This window comes from Macaca mulatta, chromosome 3, assembly GCF_049350105.2.
Source record: "Macaca mulatta isolate MMU2019108-1 chromosome 3, T2T-MMU8v2.0, whole genome shotgun sequence".
Taxonomy (NCBI): Eukaryota; Metazoa; Chordata; class Mammalia; order Primates; family Cercopithecidae; genus Macaca; species Macaca mulatta.
Genome location: NC_133408.1, coordinates 95,553,671 through 95,574,087, shown reverse-complemented (window position 1 = coordinate 95,574,087; position 20,417 = coordinate 95,553,671). Strand labels below are relative to the sequence as shown.

General features: G+C 38.5%; 1 protein-coding gene across 1 annotated transcript in view; it reads right to left on the bottom strand.

Annotated features, from left to right (window-relative positions):
- LOC709323 (putative C-mannosyltransferase DPY19L2) overlaps positions 1-8,125 on the bottom strand; it is a 97,638-nt gene extending 89,513 nt beyond the window's left edge. The window contains exon 1 of the mRNA XM_015133749.3: positions 7,943-8,125. Within this exon, the coding sequence (XP_014989235.3) occupies positions 7,943-8,017 (75 nt within the window). The 5' untranslated portion in view covers positions 8,018-8,125. The remainder of the gene's footprint in view (positions 1-7,942) is intronic.
- Between the last annotated feature and the right edge of the window lie 12,292 nt (positions 8,126-20,417).

The window sequence follows — 20,417 nt, the reverse complement described above, 5'->3', positions numbered from 1 at the left end:
AATATTCAAGGAGCTGAGCAAATCTCAAACAGAAAAAATCTAAACAAATCCATACTAAAACACAACATACTTTAGAAAACACTTGAACTTTGAACATCCTACTTTGATACACTTTTGAAGACTAAATTTTAAAAAATGAAAACAACAAGAGAGAAACAAAACCTTACCTAAAGGAGAAAAAGAATTCAACTAACAATGGATTTCTCATCAGAAACTATGGAGGGCCAGAACAAAATGGCACAACACTTGCCGAATGCTGAAAGAAAGGAACTATCAACTCAGAATCCTATGTCCAGCAAAAATATCCTTCAGTAATGAAAAGAAACTGCATTCTCTGAGTTAAGAAAAACTAAAAAAAAAACAAAAAAAAAACAAAAAATGCAGCCAGCAGAACTTTTAGAACAGACATCTATTCTAAAAGTGTAGCTAAAGAAAATTCCCTAAACTGAAATGAAATGATAAAAGGAGGAATCTTGGAACATCAAAGAGGAAGAAATAAAAAAACATGGATAAAATAAAACAGGCTTTCACTTTCTTCCTGAGTTTATAAAATATGTGTAAAACTTGAGTTTAAAATAAGTTTGATGATTAAAACATACAGTAAAGTAACAGCAGCAACAGACTGTAATAAATTGTGTTAATATAATCGCTAGAACCACTAAAAAAGCTTTGTAAAGTGATATATTTAAAAAATAGATAAATCAAAATATAACTCTAAATAATGTTCAAATAAAATGTTCTGCCACAAGAAGGTTGAAAAAAAAAAACCAGAAATTGAAAACAAAGAATAGAAAGCACAAAATAAAATCGCAGACTTAAACACTAGCATATTAATAACCATATTAAATATAAGTGGCCAACTGGTAAATATACAATTAAGACATACATTGACAGATTGGATTTAAAAATACCACCTGGCCGGGCACGGTGGCTCAAGCCTGTAATCCCAGCACTTTGGGAGGCCGAGACGGGCGGATCACAAGGTCAGGAGATCGAGACCACCCTGGCTAACACGGTGAAACCCCGTCTCTACTAAAAAAAAAATACAAAAAACTAGCCGGGCAAGGTGGCGGGCACCTGTAGTCCCAGCTACTCGGGAGGCTGAGGCAGGAGAATGGCGTGAACCCAGGAGGCGGAGCTTGCAGTGAGCTGAGATCCGGCCACTGTACTCCAGCCTGGGCGACAGAGCGAGACTCCGTCTAAAAAAAAAAAAAAAATTACCCAACTGTCTACAAGAAACTCACTACAAATGTAATAATAAAGTCAGGCTGAAAGTGAAAGGATGGAAAATGATGAATTTATCATACACACAGTAATGAAAAGAAAGCAGAAGTGACAATGCCATTATCAGAAAAAAGCACACTTCAGAGCAAACAAAATTATCAGAGAAGGAAGAAAAAGTCACCATTAAATTATTTTTTTAAAAATCCAGCAAGAAGACCCTGCAATCCTAAATGCATATGCACCAAACATAGAGCTACAAAATGTGTGAAGAAAAAGAGATAGACGTCAAAGGAGAAATGTACAAATACATAATTTTACTAGGAGACTTCAGAATCCCTCTGTCAAAAAACTAGAATTAGTATTTTCACCTAGTTCTCTTAGTTGATAGAAGAACTAGACAGAAATTCCCCCAAAATTGACAAAAGACCCTGTTTAAGAGAATGAAAAGACAAGCTACAGACTGGGAAAATATATTTGCAAGCCATATATATGAAAAATAATTAGCATCTATAATATGCAAAGAACGTCCTAAGACCCAAAATTCATAAAACAAACAATTCAAATAGAAATGGAGCAAAATACATAAAGACACGTTTCGCATACAGATGGCAAATAAGCACAAAAAGATGTACATCATCATTAGCCAATAGGGAAATGCAAATTAAAACCATAATGATATATCACTACATATGTGTAAGAAGGAGTAAAATAAAAAATAGTGACAATACCAAATGCAGGTGAGGATACAGATAAACCTAATTTTGGTTGTGCTTAGGTTGTATCCATTGACTACTGAGTATGCAGCACAAGGAAATTTGCATAGTTTCATTCATTCAACAAATATGATACTGAATCAACTCCATATTCCAGGAAGTAGGCACCTAGGATACAGCTAGGAAATACATAATGGGCACGGGAAAACAGTAGAAAACAAGGTCATTAGCTGAGAATGAAAGGGGGAGAGGAGGTTTGGGATAACTGGAGAGAGAAGATATGAAACAAGCATCAAGGGGTGAGTAAAAGTAAGGCTCAGGGACCATATCAGGATCTGTGGCCTATTTTTGTACCAGTAATGTGAAAAGGACAGTGTTTGTTACCGCTCCCCCAGCAGTTTAAGATAAGAGAGTTTAAGACTCATAGCAGAGAGAGGGAAGAGGCAGGTGGGTGGGTTTCATGCCTTTCTCTAAGTGGCTCCTGTTCTCCCAGGCTTCACGATGAAGGAAGATTTCTGAGCACTCTTGCTAATCTTTTGTCAGCACCTTATAAGATCTGTGTAAAAATGTCTGTAAGCAATTGCAAATTCCCTTGCTAACCCATACTAGGCATTTACCGACTGACTGGTGAACAATTTGAGCTGAATTCTTACCATTGTGTCTAGTGGCATGACCCGTGTAATTAAATGCTTGTTTCTGTTCTCCTTGCACGTGCTTTTTCTTTTTAATTTATTTTGGGTTATTTGATTGCCCTGTCTCCTCAGCTCCCTGACTGCTTCACGGACTGCTTCTGTAAATTTGAAGACGCTTTTGTTGTTGCTGCTGCTGACATTGCTGGAAGGCCACGAGCAATGTTCTTTTTGGCTTTCTACATCCAAGGGAAAGCTGACCCAACATGATTAAATCCAACTCTCCATTTTCTCTGTGTTCATACTTGGGAATCTAAGTATAGCTGGAGAAACACAATTCTGTTGGCTGGTTTTGTTCTCAGTTCAAGACCATCAACCTCAAATGAAGCCCTTGGTGCTGCACAAGAAACTCACATTATATCCCTAGTCTATTCATTCTCTTAGATAAGAGGTCAGCAAGCTTTTCCTATAAAGAGCCAAATGATAAGTATTTTAGGCTTTGGGAGATACTCTCTGTCTCATACTCTTTAATGTGTTTACATTTACCCCTAGGTTTGTATACGCATGTTTGGTTTGTTTATCTATTCATTCATGCATTTGTTTGGTATTTATCCTTTTTGATGTTCTCTGAGTTTCTTGGATCTGTGGTTTGGTATCTGTCACTAATTTTGAAAAGTTCTCTTTTTCAAATATTTACTCTTCCTCATCCTTTCCTCTCCCACTGGGATTCTAATTATGCATATATTAGAATATTTGATATGGTGTCACAGCTCTTAGATGCTCTATCGTTTCCTTCCTCTACGTTTTTTCTCTTTGCATTCCTACTGACCTATTTCTTCTGCTGTGCTGTGTCTGCTGATGAGCCCATCTAAGGCGTTTTTTACTTCTTTTTTTTATTTCTAGCATTTCCCTTTGATTCTTACAGTGTCCAACTCTCTGCTAAAATTATCTATCTGATCTTGCATATCATCTGTCTTTTCCATTTGGGTATTTAAAATATTAATCATAGTTACTTAAATCTCCTGTCCAGTTGTTCCAGTATCTGTATCTTCTTTGGGTCTGGCTGCTCTATCTCTTCAGACTGTGCTTTTTCTTACCTTTAGGTATGCCTCAAAATTTTTGCTGAAAGTTAGACATATTGTGTAAGACAGTAGGCACAGAGGTCAGTATTTTTATGCTTGAAAATAAGAACATCTTTCTTACTGTTACGTCTTTATTGTAGGGATTTGTGTTAATCTAGTTAGGGTGGGCTGGATTTGAAGTTTGTAATTGCTATAGTTACCAAAGCTGGAGTTTGTTGCTGCTATGGACACTAGCGATTTCAAATTCCTCTAATGGTACCTTGTTTTGAACTTGGTTTTGGGTTTTCCTTTGTGCTGCTCCCTAGAAAGAAAATGCCTTGCAAAACTCACTTGGTCACATTCCACTGTGATTTTTACCAAAGGCTTGTTAATGTAATGGGGGAAGAGTGACAGGTTTTCTGATGTTCCAATTAAGCCTCAGTCTTAGGCAGGTACTGTGAATTTGGGACTTGGGGCTGTACCCTTCATAAGTGTTCCCTCTTCAAGGAATATGACTGTTTTTTAACATTTAGGGGTTTTTTTGTTTGTTTCCTGCCTGTTCTCTTTCACCAGCTTCACTGAATACCCACCAGTGTCCTCAGACAATGGGTTTGATACCGTTCTCCCTGCAGATAATGGCTTTCTTTTCCTTAGGAAAGATTTCACAGCATGGGTGTAAGCAGAGTCTGAGCAATGATTGCTTTTCCTGTCCCCTAACCAGCATCATAGGAAAGCTTTCTCTAAATACTTCCCCAATCTTCCCTGAGAGCGCCTGCTCACCTTCACATTTCATGCCAGCTCACAATAAGCCTGTATGCTGTTCATTAAAAATTTCTGGTTTAATCTTTGTACCAGCTTATATGGCATTCAAAAGCATCTATCTCAGTCAAGCAGTCCCTATTCCAGAATGCTCAGTTCCTATTGCCTTCTGCAGGCACCAGTCCTTCTTGAAATTTTGCCTTGGTTGTCCTCTGACCTCAGTTTTCTGAAGGATTCAAGAAAAGGTGTTATCTTGCAGTTTGTCCAGCTATTTTCCTTGTTGTAGGAATGAGAGTGTCATCATTCCCACTCTCTTCATCACCAAACTGACACCTGAAGCCTCCAGAAGCTAAATATATAAAGAATTAAGAGTTCTTTATATATTAGGTATATTAACCCTTCATCTCCAAAGTATATTACAAAAATTTTCTCCTGGCCGGGCATGGTGGCTCACGACTGTAATCCTAACACTTTGGGAGGCCGAGGCGGGAGGACCACCAGCCTGGCTTTGAGGCCAGGAGTTTGAGACCAGCCTGGCCAACATGGTGAAACCCCGTTTCTACTAAAAATACAAAAATTAGCCAGGCATGGTGGTGCGCATCTGTAATCCCAGCTATTCGGAGGCTGAGGCTGGAGAATCGCTTGAACCTGGGAGGCGGAGGCTGCAGGGAGCCAAAATCACGCCACTGCACTTCAACCTGGGCGATGAAGTGAGACTGTCTCAAAACAAACAAAAAGAATCCAAACAAATATCTTCTCCCAGTTTGTCAACTGTCTTTCAATTTGTTTATTTTCTTTTTTAAATTCTGCCCGGTTTTGCCTTTCCCATAGACACCCCAATAAAAGTGACGCCTAGGCTTTACCCTCAATACTGCTTCTGCCTGACCAAACTGTATCTCTCCTGTGGCTCTGTGTGATGTGACTTGTCCTCTTCTCCATGGAAGTATTAATCATAAATTCTTCTTTTGGTGGCACTGATCTATCTATGTCATTGCGACTCAGTCAATCGCATAAATTAAGACCTGGGCACAGAACAACTCTATTTCTATTTCTATAAAATTCTAGAAACTGCAAACTAAACCATAATGACAAAAAGAATATTAGTGGTTTCCTAGAGATGGGATGTGGCCAAAGAGAGATGAAGGAAGGAGGGATTACCAAGGAGCACAGGGAAACTTTGGGATGAGGGATATGCTCATTGCCTTGACTGGTGATGGTTTTACAGGTGGGCCAAAACTAATTAAACTTTACACTTCATCTATATGACCAGCTATCATATGTCAATTATACCTCAATAAAGCTGTTTTAAAAACACTTAGGGTATACCTACTGAAAATAAAACTGTTTTTAATTACAGACTATATCATCATGTGCATAGAAAAATCCAAAGGATTCTATAACAAAGCTACTAGAACCGCTGACTTCATCAAGATGCAGGTACAAAGTTAATATTCAAAATCAACTATATTTCTATACAAAAGCAACAAAAACTGGAATAATAAAAATTTTTAAATAATACAATTTATAATAAAAGAGTACAGGGAAAGACTGTTCATTGAAAAAATACAAAACATTGCTGAGACAAATTAAAAATAATCAACAAAATGGAGATCTATACTATGATCATGGATTAGAAAATTCAATATTGTTGTCAATTCTTCCCAAATACATGTACAAATCCAACATAATACCAACCAAAATCCCAGCAGGTTTTTTTTTTTTTGAGAAATTAATAAGCTGACCCTAACATTTAGATAGAAATGCAATTTTAAAAAGGAAAAACAAAGTTAGAGAACTATCTACTTTCAAGATTTATTTCAATCAAGACAGTAATCAAGACAGTGTGGTATTGGCATAATTATAAATCAAGAGAATAATAGAGTCCAGAAACAGATTCACACATAATGTGGTCAATCAATTTTCAACAAACATACCAAGACAGTTAATTCAACAGGGGAAAAGACAGTTACCACAATGAAGCATTTTTTGGCATTCTAAAAATGTTTTGTAATTCAATTGTGGTGATGGATATATAGCTTCATACATTTGTCAAAACTCAGAGAATGGTACACTCAAAATTGCACATTTTATTACATGTAAGTCATACCTCAAAAAAGCTGATTTGGTGACAAAGATTTATATATGTCATTGATAGAAGAACAAATCCAAATGCTTACTAAACATGGAAATATATTTATCCCCATAAATAGTAAGGGAAGCACAAATTAAAACAAAAAAGCATATCACAGCCATCATAAGAGTAAAAATCACAGGGTCGGACAATTCAAAATCTAATAATGATATGAGAAAATTCTAGACAGCAGTGTGAACTGCTACATTTGCTTCAGACAGCAATTTAGCAATATCTGGTAAAGCTGAAAAAGCACACACTCTATAACAGCAAGTCCACTTCTAGGTATATCCTAGACAAAATACTGCACATATACAGAAGAAAATCACACAGAAGTGCACATTTGAGATTACATTGCTTGTAATTGAAAAATTGGAAATAATATATTAAGATGGGGAAATACATAAACTTTAGAATTCATAAAATGGTTAAAATTAAAGAAATATATATATATACAGAAAGTTCAAAAATATAATTTTGAAGAAAAAATCCTACAGTGACACATTCAGTGTGAGATCATTTATGTGGACTTAAAGCACATAATAAAACAATCTCTGAAAACAGAGATTGGATGGTTACACACACCAAATTTTAATAAAGGTATAAGTTGGACTAGAAGCAGAACAAAGGTATTTATAATATTTTAATTACTTTAAAATAGCTGATGCAAAAATGACAAAGATCAGCATTTATTTATTTTAGATGGTTGATCGCACATATTTGAATATTATGTCTCTGTAGTTTTAAGCATTTCAAAATCTAAAGAATAGTAATTTTTAAAAGCTATAAAAATATGAATAAAGGATTAGAAAGCAGTAACTTTTAATTAATATGCTGGATTCTGAGACAACTTTAAACTCAACAGTAGTATTTACCATGGTGTCAAATTTAGCATTTATCTTGAGTTCACAAACTGAGTTCACTAATTTTGTCTCCGTTTTTCAAATTTCTAGCATTTACAGACTACTATAACAACTATACTCTTTTAGGCTAAGTGTTGGAAGATAGTAATAGATTTCTGGCTGTGTGACTAAAGAAATCTTACTTTACTAACATAACCCCAAGATCACTACTCAAGCTCATCACTCTCACTGTCCCTTCATGTGGTCATCGTGCCCACCTATGAGGTGTCCAAAGCCAAAAGCCCATCCCTATTTAGAATTTGGCTCCCATGACTGTCTTTTCCATTTGGTTTGTCTATTACCCTGGCCATTATTTACACACTAAGGTTCATTCTTTGAGTTCATGCAAGAACAGTTTCTGGGGTCTTTAAATTTTACGAAGGAACTTACGGCATTCTGCTCAACTGTTACATTTAATGCACCTGAAAGCTCCCCTCCCTTTCTTAACAAGATTGTGCTGACTACTTTTATCTGATAAAGAGGATCACTCTACAAATAATATTTTTCTCAAATGATGACTCACCTCTGGATAAAGATGGAAGCGTTTTACTGTATTAATTACAAGAGGATATTCAGTAAGCCTGTCATTCATAATCATCCACAGTCCTTCCAAAAATGAAGGTGCTTCAATAATGGTCTTGAAGTAGGAATAATAAAGTCCCTTTATTAAAAAAAAAAAAGGCACATATTGTCAATGTAATTAAAACTTTAAAATATTTATTTTTAACACTTCTTTAGAACATTTTTTTTCTGGGAAAAAAAGGTCAATAAGAAGATTTCCTAATTACTCCTCGCTGTTTTGCATTCTTGGACTTTAAAAAGCACGTATTTTCAGGTGATCACTGTACTATTCTTTCAAATTTTCTATAGGCTTTCAAACTAAAGAGTTGGAGGGATGGTCAAACGATTTAAAGAGTTTCTCTAATAATGTCTTAAAAGGTGTAGACAGTATATGTTTAATTTTCCCAAATCTGGTTTTATCCCCCACATTTGAGATGCTTGAAGGTTGACATCTGATTAATTCTGTCATAAACAGGGATGCCTTCATGCCTCTGTACAACCTTGCATATAGAAAATTACTTCTTTTTTTCCCATGCTCTTAGGAAATATAATGACCATAAGCATCATGAGCAAGGAATCCAATGCTTCTGGCTTACTTCATAGCTCCATCAAATCCTCTGTGCAAAGTGAAAGCTCAATGTCGATTGACTATTGTTGCTCACAAATGCTATATACTAAAAAGCAGATTATTTTAGTGTCTTACACTTCAGCATATAAAATAAAGGCTTCATTAGGATAGTAAAAGTGCTGTTGAGTTAAAATTCATGGATTAACAATAGCATGTTGTGTCTTATTTCCCCTTCAATTTCTTGCTTTCGCTCCTAAAATCTAAAAGCAAAAAAGGGTCACATTGTTTAAAATGCACTCTCCCTAAAAAATGCTATATGCTATAATCTGCCTCATCCAATACGAGTAACTGCTAAATTAAAGGTCTGTTTTAGCTGATGTCTGAAAGGCCATTACCTCGTAGTTGATTGGCAAAATATGAGTTCATAAAGAATTTTCCTTTTTGCTTAGGAGGATAACAAAGCAATACAATAATTAAAGGATATCTAATATGCAAAAGTCTGTATTTACGGAAATATTAAATATATAAATAAGTTACTAATAACAGCTATTGTTTTAAGTATTCTGCTATGTGTTGCCATTCATTATCCCCCTTCATTTTCCCTAAACCCTTCTAAGGTTGGCATTGTTTCTATTGAGCAGATCAGATTACTGAGAATCTGAGAGGTTACCTGACTAGCCATCATAGAGTAAAGCACAGAACTGCTATTAGAATCTAGTGATCTGTCACCAAAGTCCAGACTGCCACAGTTACACTCTTTATTTAATAATATTTTATATTCTGTCTTTAGAAATGTTCAAATGTCATACATATGTTAATGTATCCAATGCTTTGAAACTTTATAGGGGCAATATAGGGATGAAAATTAAAAAGCAGTGACTGAGGGGCCTAGCATAGGCAAATTCATAGAGACAGAAAATAGAGTTGGGTGTGATTAGTGTTTAGTGGGTAGAGTTTCTGTTTGGGATAGCAAAAAGTTCTGGATGTGGACAGTGGTAATAGCTGCAAGACAACATGAATGTACTTAATGTCACTGAGATGTACGCTGAAATTATAAATATTGAAATTTTTTATTACAAATTTAAATCTAAATTTTACTATAATTTAAACAAAAAGCAATGGCCAGAGTGAGGAGAGCCAGTTTCAATGCTTCACTAGGCCCCCGACCAGCTGCAAGCAGATCTGGAAGATGGACGATTGTGGTGTCTTCTAAATGTAAAATTGTGCAATTTTGGCATTCGCTATCCTACTTACTCCTCACAATAATTACGTGAGATGTGTATGGCAGAAAACTCCATTTTAAATATTAAGTATCGAAAAAAAGAAAATTATTTAAAAATTATATCAAAAGTTATCTCTTAAAAGAGATTATCTTGAAACCAAAAGACAGCCAAATAATAATCATCACCATTAAAAGACCCAGGTGAAACATGGGATCTCCCAACTGTAGCCAAAGAGAAAGCAATTTCTGATAGCATCTCATTTCATTCCCCTTTATCACTTCCTCAGTGCTTCCTTTGTCCTCCTTCCTCACCTATTATAATTCATCTTTATTATCTTAAAAAGAAGTCTGCAGTAGGAAAGAGTGAGAGATAATGAAATAAGTAACAGAAAAATAATCTCAAACACTTTACTATTTAAATAATAAACCTGGGTTATAGCTTATGAAACAGTGCAGTTCACCAAAAGTTCGTTTCAATGCCTAATACATTTCTACCTCATAGTCTCGCTATTCTTAAACCACAAATTAATTCGTTAGAAAAAGAAACCTAACCATTTCAGTGCGAAAACTCATCTCCCGTTCCAAAGATGAGAGGTGAGAGAAATGACGATCATTTTCAAAAAGTGTTACTAAATGTAACCTAGAAAAAAATGAAGTATCATATTACAATAGAACAAGTTTCAAAACCAACATTAAAATAAGTGATAAGAAAGCCACACAAAAGAAAACAATAAATTGTTATAATATTATTTTTATAATTTGCATGTTTTTAGGCATTTATAATCCAGTATGGCACACACCTGAAATTCCTTAACTCAGTGGTTTTTAAACTTAATTGTGGCCAGGTGTGTCGGCTCATGCCTGTAATCCCAGCACTTTCAGAGCCCGAGGCGGGCAGATCACTTGAGGTGAGGAGTTCGACACCAGCCTGGCCAACATGGTGAAACCCTGTCTCTACCAAAAATACAAAAATTAGCCAGCCATGGTAGTGTATGTCTATAATCCGGCTGCTAGGGAGGCTGAGGCAGGAGAATTGCTTGAACCCAGGGGGCAGAGGTTGCAGTGAGCAGAGATCATGCCACTGCACTCCAGCCTGGGCGACAGAGTGAGACTCTGTCTCAAGGAAAAAAACAAAAAAAACAAAAAACTTAATTGTATAACTAAAATTCTTGTGGTGTTTTTCACCCTTCCTTCCATCCCAGGCCTCTAAATAAGAACAGAGGCAGGTTATTGTTTGTTTTTTAAGTTTCAAGTGATTCTAATATACCAGCCTTGGGAAATACCTCCATAAGTGTTGAAAAGGGTTCAGAATATAATTTTGAATAAAATTACTTTAAATCAAAGCAGACTTACAATAAGTATAATATCACATAAGGGATCAACTTTCAAGTGCCTAAGAATGCAGGTGTGTGCTTGAAGACATTTTGGCAGTGAATCAACAGCTGTAGACAGTGAAGAAAGGAGCATATGTGATAAACAAAATTAGCTGCAGTCAATAATCATGCTACAGCTAACTTATGTAGTCATGAGTTTCCAGTGAAGTTGAAAATAAAGCAAAGTGCCATATATTAACCCTGTTTTCCACTAACCCTTCTTTACATGTAGGACATATGCCAGGGTACCAAAAACTGCAGAAATATTCCCTACCATTGCAGCCTCAGTTCTAACATCAAAATCTCCCTGCAGACTAAATATCTAGAGCAGCACTGTGTCAACAGAACACAGGGGCAAATCTTATACCTCCCAAGGGTAGAAATCGCTAAGCCCAGGTAAAAATAAAATATTCCAGAGGGAAGTATTATTTTACAAATTTTTATAAACACTTTTGTAAAATAATGTACACAGGCTTGCATACTGAAAGACTCAAAGCCATTTAACTCTGTATAACCACTGCCGAACCTTTATCTTCTTTTTTACCTGATTTCCAATTGGCAGGTGTTTTCTAAACTTTATCACCAAAGTTATTTCACTGGCTGGGTGGGCTGGCTCATGCCTGTAATCCCAATACTTTGGGAGGCCGAGGCAGGTGGATCATTTGAGGCCAGGAGTTTGACACCAGCCTGGCCAACATGGTGAAACCTCGTCTCCACTAAAAATACAACAAATTGGCTGGGTGTGGTGGTGCACACCCGTAATCCCAGCTATTTGAAAGGCTGAGGCACGAGAATCACTTGAGCCTGGGAGGCAGAGGTTGCAGTGAGTCAAGATCGCGCCACTGCACGCCAGTCTGGGAGACAGAGCAAGACTCTGTCTCAAAAAAAAAAAAAAAGTGATTTCACTAGCAACATATAATTACCATAAAACAAAGGAGGGTTTTAAATGAACTACACATGCAAAATACACTAGAAAAGCTAGATATTTAAAGAAACGTGGTGAATTATTTGGTAAAGCAAAAATATTTTAATTCATAAGTTACTATTCCCCTAATGCATCTATTTTGTAAATGCTGTTTCACATATTAGGTTTGTAAAAAAGCAAAATATATGTATAAATTGGCGCACATAAAGATGGTCTACAAATATAGCCAGAAGTTATTGTTTAATGTATGCAAACAGTGACGACAATTTTTAATTCAAATGTTTTTAAAAATTTCAAACTGAAACTAAATCTTACCAATGTAAAATTGCCACAAAGACGGCTGGAAAAAAGAAAAAAAGGAAAGTTATTAAAAGCTGCTTTATTATAAAATACCATTTAAACAAGTATTTCAAATGTATTATTTTACATGTCTAGAAAGACAGCACACAAAGCAAGATGGCCAGCTAATCCTGTCTCTATGAGCATAGGAAAAAATCCAGGACACAAAGTAAATCCTGAACAGAGCTTACCTGTTTGCAGCAGGGCTTGACAAGCAAAGGGAAAGACTTGAGAGGGTTTTTTTACTTCAGGTAATTGGTAAGAGTGATGGAATTATGGAAGATTGTGACCTTTTTTGTTTTATCAGTTTTATTTTCTATTCCTTTATATGAAATTTTTAAAAGAAGTAAATATATACAGTATGCTTCACTAGTTCTAACCAGGAGGAGCCACTCTAGATCAGTTTCCCTAGCATTCATCAAAAGACGATTAAATATAGGCAATCACTTCCTCAGCAGCACATCTAAAAGCCTCATTGTGCAACTCAACCCTTGATGAACTGCAAGCTCTTTGCAAGCGCCCAGACCTAGGAGCTACTAGATGGCCTAGGAGACTAATCTGGAGTCACCTGTGCCAGCGCCCCATGTATACGTAAGACTTCACCAGGGAGCTGGGAGACACTGCTCTGGGTATGGAGCTTTTACAGGAGCTGCAAACGCAGCCTGTGCCCCTGTTTGGTTGGGGAATTGCTTGTTTTCAAAGGTACCATGGAACTGGAGAGAGAAGAGTGGGGAATAGAACAAGTTAAAACACCACAAACTTTGCTGTTCTTATAGAGGTTCAGCAGCTTTTCTTGAATTAATGCCCTTCGGATTGTTGTAAACCTTTGCTTAATTTCCAAAGTTTTGAAGAAAATGATTTTGAAAACTTTCCAAGTATTTTCATTGTCGTCATGGAGGAGTGCATTTCCTTGGCTATTCCAGAAGTCCTACCTCCCCTCTGAGATTTTATAATGGTATTTCTTATGGTGATCCCAAATATACTTGGCAAGTCATCTTATAAACCACCAATAGTAGCCTCTTAAAAATTCAAAAATTACTCCACTTGGCTAACAAAATAAATGCAAATTAATTCAATAATTATTGAAGAAATTAAATTTTAAAAAATTAAAAAATTGCAATGTTGAAATTCTCAACCATGTTTATCCAGATCTTTTCCTATATTACTAACTGTCCTGGGCTTATCTGAAATACTTCTCAGATTTACTTGTTTTATATCAGGATAGGCAAAGTATGGCCTATGGTGTATTTTTGGACTGTCTGCAAGTGGGGTTGCTATAATTTTTAAAAGATTGAAAATTTTAAATGGTTGTAAAGACGCTCATTAACTGTTTATTAGGCTTCATTGATTTTAAAATACACAGAGACTATCCTATTCAACTATATTTGTATCCTATTTCTAATTCTCCTAACAATTATATACACTGGCAAAAACTCTTCAGATGATATATAAGGAAAAGGTCAAATATACTACCAAATTCATCCAGCTTTCCAAAGATGCTCAAAATCTTTCTGTGTCTCTCCCTCCCTTTACCCACAAACCACATCTGAAAAAAAAAGGATACGGTGTAGTGATGCCAGCATTCTAAATGCTTGAAGGGCTTATCGCATGCCCTTTCCAAGCTGTGACAGAAGCATGTCCCCTGGACCCGGGCATCCTATCAATCTCACCTCTGAAGGTGACTCAGCCTCATACTTCACTGAAACGCCAGCACTCCCAACTTCTTTTATCTCCACTTTAACATTTCTCTGTATAGTAATCCGCGCTTTTCTACTCCCTGCCATCTCAGAAAAGGAATTCTCTCTCTTTTCCACAGTTAGCTTCTCAGATTTGTGCCTTTAATTCTACCCTCCCAAATATTCCAAGCCTTGCTCCACTAATTATTTCCTCTCTTGGAATCTTAATCTCATCCTCTTTCCTTAATCCTTCCCCCTCAGTCTTTAAAACTCCTAGACCTGGCCGGACGCGGTGGCTCAAGCCTGTAATCCCAGCACTTTGGGAGGCCAAGACGGGCGGATCACGAGGTCAGGAGATCCAGACCATCCTGGCTAACACGGTGAAACCCCGTCTCTACTAAAAAATACGAAAAACTAGCCGAGCGAGGTGGCGGGCGCCTGTAGTCCCAGCTACTCGGGAGGCTGAGGCAGGACAATGGCGTAAACCCGGGAGGCGGAGCTTGCAATGAGCTGAGATCCGGCCACTGCACTCCAGCCTGGGCGACAGAGTGAGACTCCGTCTCAAAAATAAATAAATAAATAAATAAATAAATAAATAAATAAAACTCCTAGACCTTAAAACACTCTGCGATCTGACAGCCCTTCAAACCAATATACTCCCCATCTCTCTCCCCTGGTTCAGTGACAAGATCTTTGACCAACTTCTTTCTACTCGGACCTTGCTATTATTTACTACTAGGCACCCACAAACCCTTGCTTGTTAAACTGATCTCCTTCAAGACTCAAGAAAAGCGCCATGTGACTCCCTCTAGGGCTCTCCAGTCTTCTCCTCACCGATGCCGAGAGTGGTCCTGCTGGAGAACCAAGGAGCCTGCAGTTTGTGCACCTTTTCCCGGAGCTGCGCCAGGAAATTATGGAGGAACTGGAAGGGGCCGAGAAGAAGGCTCTTGGCCATCACCTCCAACTGCAAGCCTTTTCGCGCTTTCAGATTTCGGATCCTCCGCGGGGAGGACCTCCTGGTGCCCCTTGGCAGGTTCCCGCCGCATAGCGCCGACCTTCCCACCTCCTCCTCCACCTCCGGCTCCCGGGCGGGGGAGGTCCCGCGCCGCCGCTTAGGCTGGCTGGGGCGGGAAGATTGTAGCGGCTTTGAGCTTACTCCTTGTTTTCTCATAATCCCTGGTGGAGCTGGGTCAATTTCAGGCACAGGCCAGGCGAGTCGGGCGAGGTTCAGAAAGGCCTGACTCGCCTGGCAGCCTCAACGGACTTGTCCCCGCAGCCGTTGCGGACCTCCCGGTCGTCATGGCGACTGTGAAATGTGGGGTGAGGCGCGTGCGGTCGAAGCCATTCGCGCGGGCAGTCCCTGCGTGTCCGCCCACGTGCTCCCCACCGCTCGCAGCAACCCCGCCTCCGCGCTTCCCCGAACGTGCAGCTTCCGGTGAGAGCAGCCCCACGCACAGCTCACCACACCCTCCCCAGCGCCTGCAGCCCGCAGTGCGCCCAGTCCCCAAGCCCGTACGTGCAGTCGCCACCTTGCGCGCAGCTCCATGTACAGCTCCCCACACGCTGCCAGTCCCCCGGCGCAGAACCCATCACCGCTCTCCTTTCACGCGCTTCGCTGGGAGTGCAGCCCCCGTCCCCCACCCCAAGCGTGCAGCTCCACGCAGCCTCTCCACACTTTCCCCAGCGCCCGCAGCACCCCGTGTGCGCACAGCTCTGCCGGTCGCTTCCCCGCGTGCCGCTTCGGGCCATAACCTTGCTGGCGACTAAGTCTGAAGAACTTCCCGTGGCTTCATTCCTTCGGGTTTAGTCTTTGCTTTGACATTTTAACCAAAAGGTTACACGTTAATTAACGAAGTATTAAAGGGGAAGATCTCAGCTGCAAGAAATGACTGTAGGAAGTGTGTCAGGGAAGCTAACGGACCCGCCCGTGGTGTACCAGGCATTAGGAACGTCTCTGCTTTCCTACGATCGCGGGGGTATCGGACAGTCAGTGCCTGTTGTCAACGCTGAGGGAACGGGTCAAGACTGCGGGCAACACGTGGCACAGCCGGCCTGAGTCCGGTGGGTCTGACCCCAGAGCCCCAGGTTGACGCCAATTCCTTGGCACGGGACAGCGTTTACTGAATCTTAAAGCAAAATGCTTTTCCAGTAAGGTTCCGAGAAGTCGTCAGCCCTAGGAGCGGTGTGCTCAAGCACTTTCAGCACCAGCCAGGACCAACTGAGAGGGGAGCGCTTAGCTCCCAGTCACCGCGCAGCCCTACCGGAGGCCTAAGCGGCTGGCACAGACGCACTGGGACCGCTGACATTTTCCGTGTCCTCTGTCACGGCCCCATGCTGGAGCCCACACCGCTTCACTTCCCATCTGTTTGATGATGGATCGAATTGAACTCCCATATCCTAACTGACCCGTCTAAATCATGGCTCATCGTGGTCAGGTTAATTTTTCCTGATGCAACACAGCACAAAAATGTTCATGGCTCCCCATAGCCCACAAATCAAGTCCTAGGCTTGCTCACCAATGCCTTCAATAATTGCCCAATATACATTTTCAACTTTAATTTCCCACTTTCTCGGGCACAAATCTTCCATCCCAGTCATTTCAGGTGAGGTCCACAGCTTGAGACACCATAACTGCTGAATTCCTTTACTCACATGGAAAAGTCACCCCTTGGCTTTTACATCCTCGTCTCCCCGCCCATCTGAATGCTATCACCTTCCAAGCCCCAGCCCATTTCTCCAGCCCATATTAATTATGCTTTTTCTGAAGGTCTAGAACACTTAACTGACAGTACTATTTATCTTGTCACTCATTTAAATTCAGTAAGTGCTATTACTGTTCATATTTTGTTTTGGGAGATTTTTTCAAGGAGCATTTCTACATTCCTGGCATTGTGTTTGGTGCTCAAAATGTTTTCTCACTTAATTCATGCAATAACTATATGCACATTTTAAAATCAAGCATCAGGGATGTAGTTATTTGCCCAAGTTTTAACAGCTAATAAAGTGGAGTGATTGTTTTTCTTTCTGGTCAGTTTGTTTTTTCTGGAGTTTCCAATTGCCTTTTGCATCTCTTGGTGTCCTGGTGGGATACAAAATGCTCTTACCCGTGGTCTAGCCCTTGAAAGTACAAATCTGGTTATTTTTATCATTTAAAAAATTAATCTTTTTATAAGAGTATTCATTGTGCTATTATTTATATCGTTGAAAAAATAGAAATGGCCTCAATGTCAAACACTCAGTTATGAAACATTCATATAGTGAAGCATTACAGCCACTAAAGTCATTTTGCATAGATATTTAATGATATAGGAAAATAGTCATGATATAGTGTTAAAGGAAAAAAGAAGCAGGATATATTTTATGATTCATATGTTTAGCAAACACATAAAATTAACTGTGTGCCACATGCTGCTCTAAATCTTTTACACAGGGGACTTATATAGGAAGATTACCGATTTATGACCTTGAGCTAGTAATTTAGCCACTCTAGGATTAATTTCCTCATCTGAAAAATGAAGAAGGTTATATTTGTCTTCCTGAAGGTATGATCGAATGAATTAATGCTTGTAAAGCATCAAAAACACAGCACATGCTTAAACAAATGTTCCTTTATTATGTTCTAGACTGGCCATCCTATAGTGCACTAGTGAGTATTTTTAGGTTGGTGCAGAAGTAATTGCTATTTTTGCCAATACTTCCAATTAATATTTTGCTCACTTGGTTTCTTTGTCACCAAGTGATATGTTAGTAATTATTGAACAGTAATACATGTTTTAGGTTCATTAGTTAACTGAGAGATAGTTGCCTAAATAATTACGTACCTACTCCTACTAAGGAGAGGAGTAGATTTGTGTATAAGAGGGAAATCCTGACACTTAGTTTTATGTGCGGTTAAATAGAATCATGGATGTTTTCACCTTTTTACAACCTCTCTAACAGTGGTCACTTATTTTGACCTCATTATTTTGAATGGTTGAGTCACATTTTAGCTGTATACTAACTAATGACAATAATTTAAAGCAGTTACCCTGATACTTTAATCTATGATGAACTGACAAAATAGCACATTATAATTAGGTATGATGCAATATGTTCTTGCATTATCTTATCATCTTTGAAACAGAGATGCCTCATGATTTAGCTTTTTGTTGTTGTTCTCAAGATAGGGTCTTACTCTGTCACACAGGCTAAAGTGTAATGGTGTTCACTGCAACCTTGAACTCCTGGGCTCAAGAGATCCTCCTGCCTCAGCCTCCTGAATAGCTTGGACTACAGGTGCAGGCCACCACACACAGCTAATTTGTTTATTTTTGCAGAGATGGGGTATCAGTATGTTGCCCAGGCTGGTCTAAAACTCCTAGCCTCAAGCACTCCTGCCGCGTCTGCCTCTCAAAGTATTGGGATTACAGGCATGAGCCACTGCACCTGGCTGCAAATTATTTGTCTTACGTAGAGATCTCTAATCCAGTTATGGATATCTAAAACTTGCCTCAGTTTTTCCTTTGTCTTTTAGTAAAGCAATTGGGGGGGAAAAATGCAGTTAAACTATGGAAACAGCAGATGGCAATAATGATCTGTAAATCAAAATTTCAAAACTTTCACTTATTAAATTCATTCTTTAAAAAAATCACTGTTCTTATAATAAATCCACTTACTAAATATGAAATGTAGGAAAATTCCAAATGTAACCCCACATAAAAATTAAATTGCACATTTCATATATCAAAATAATTAAGATATTCATCATGGTCAAGATTTAGTTTTCCAAATAATAATGACTTTGTTTTAATTGATTCAGATAATAAATTATTCAAATAATTTATTAAAGTTTTAGCTTTGCACAAATACATAGATATAAATTTAAGTGGATAGTTAAGTTCCATCTCTAGCCTCCAGGCTAGATAGAGATAGTTCAGTGAAGACCATTTTGAAAACATTACAAATGTTTCCACTTATAATTTGGTAATTTAAAATATGAATTTCACTTTAATTGAAACTTTCCGCATAAAACATTGGTTTTTACTTTTGCTGTCTCATAATTTCTTGTGCATTAAGATACTTTTCCCCCTTTGTACAGTGCAAGGAGTTGGAACTGGCACCAAAGTATTAGCCTCTAGTTTATCAGCATTAGTTATTCCCAAAGATGGTGGCAAAATTCTTAGGATCTCATAGTTATTTTATTTGTAATTTTATTTATTTTCATTATCCAGCTCTAAGACTTTTTCTACAAATTCAAACATGAAATACATCCTTTGTTTAATTTTGTAATTCCATTTTTGTCTTCAAAAAATGGGATAGTCATAGGTATGTTCTTCTTGGAGCCTACTTATTTTCTAAGTAATTGCAAATTGGTCTGTTTATAAATGTTAAAAGATCCTCTCAAATTCTTCTTCAGCAAGTTGCCTCCACTAAAAAAAGTGTCTTTGGACGTGTGTATTTTATAAAACCACTGCTTCAGTCTAAAACTTTTCTTGGATTTACATATCTTGGATTGACTCATTCCTAAGTAGCATATTTGCTGCTGTTGAATTACTTTACAGAGCCTCTTTAAATTCATATTGGATGCAGGTACTTCATCAAGGAGACAGTGAAAAGACACCAACTTGCTGTGTCAATCAGAAAAGGCCACAAGCCTGAGTCTGAGAGAAAAAAGGAAAACAAAAATACATTTAACAGGAAATAAAGTGATTCTACTCTTCTAGAATTGTCTTAGGTGAGCTACAGACCTGTTGCTAACTCCAATTTTTTCATCATCATTTGAACATACCTCATCTTATATGCAGATCGACTCGTGTTCCCTGAAGCTTTCCAATTGCATTTAATTGAAGGGAAACCGTTGTAACTGTTTAGGTGCCAATCTCTGTGTTTTTGGAAACATGAAAAACTCATGCCTCATTTCTCTGCAATTGCATTTTAAGAATACATTTCCACAATAGGGCTGGTCCAGTTAACATTTTAAAAGTGCAATTCCAGGCTTACAGAATGTTAAAGTGGATGGAGTCTTATATCATCTGCTCTCATGGTTTTCAGATTGCTCAGAGACTCCAAAGCTGTTCCAAGGAGGTGACTCAATATTAATATTTTTACACGGCCAGGCATGGTGGCTCATGCCTGTAATCCCAGCACTTTGGGAGGCCGAGGAGGGTGGATCGCCTGAGGTCAGGAGTTCGAGATCAGCCTGGCCAACATGGTGAAACCCCGTCTCTACTAAAAATACAAAAATTAGCCGGGTATGGTGGCGGGCTACTTGGGAGGCTGAGGCAGGAGAATCACTTAAACCCGGGAGGAGAAGGTTGCAGTGAGCCGAGATCACACCATTGAACTCCAGCTTGGG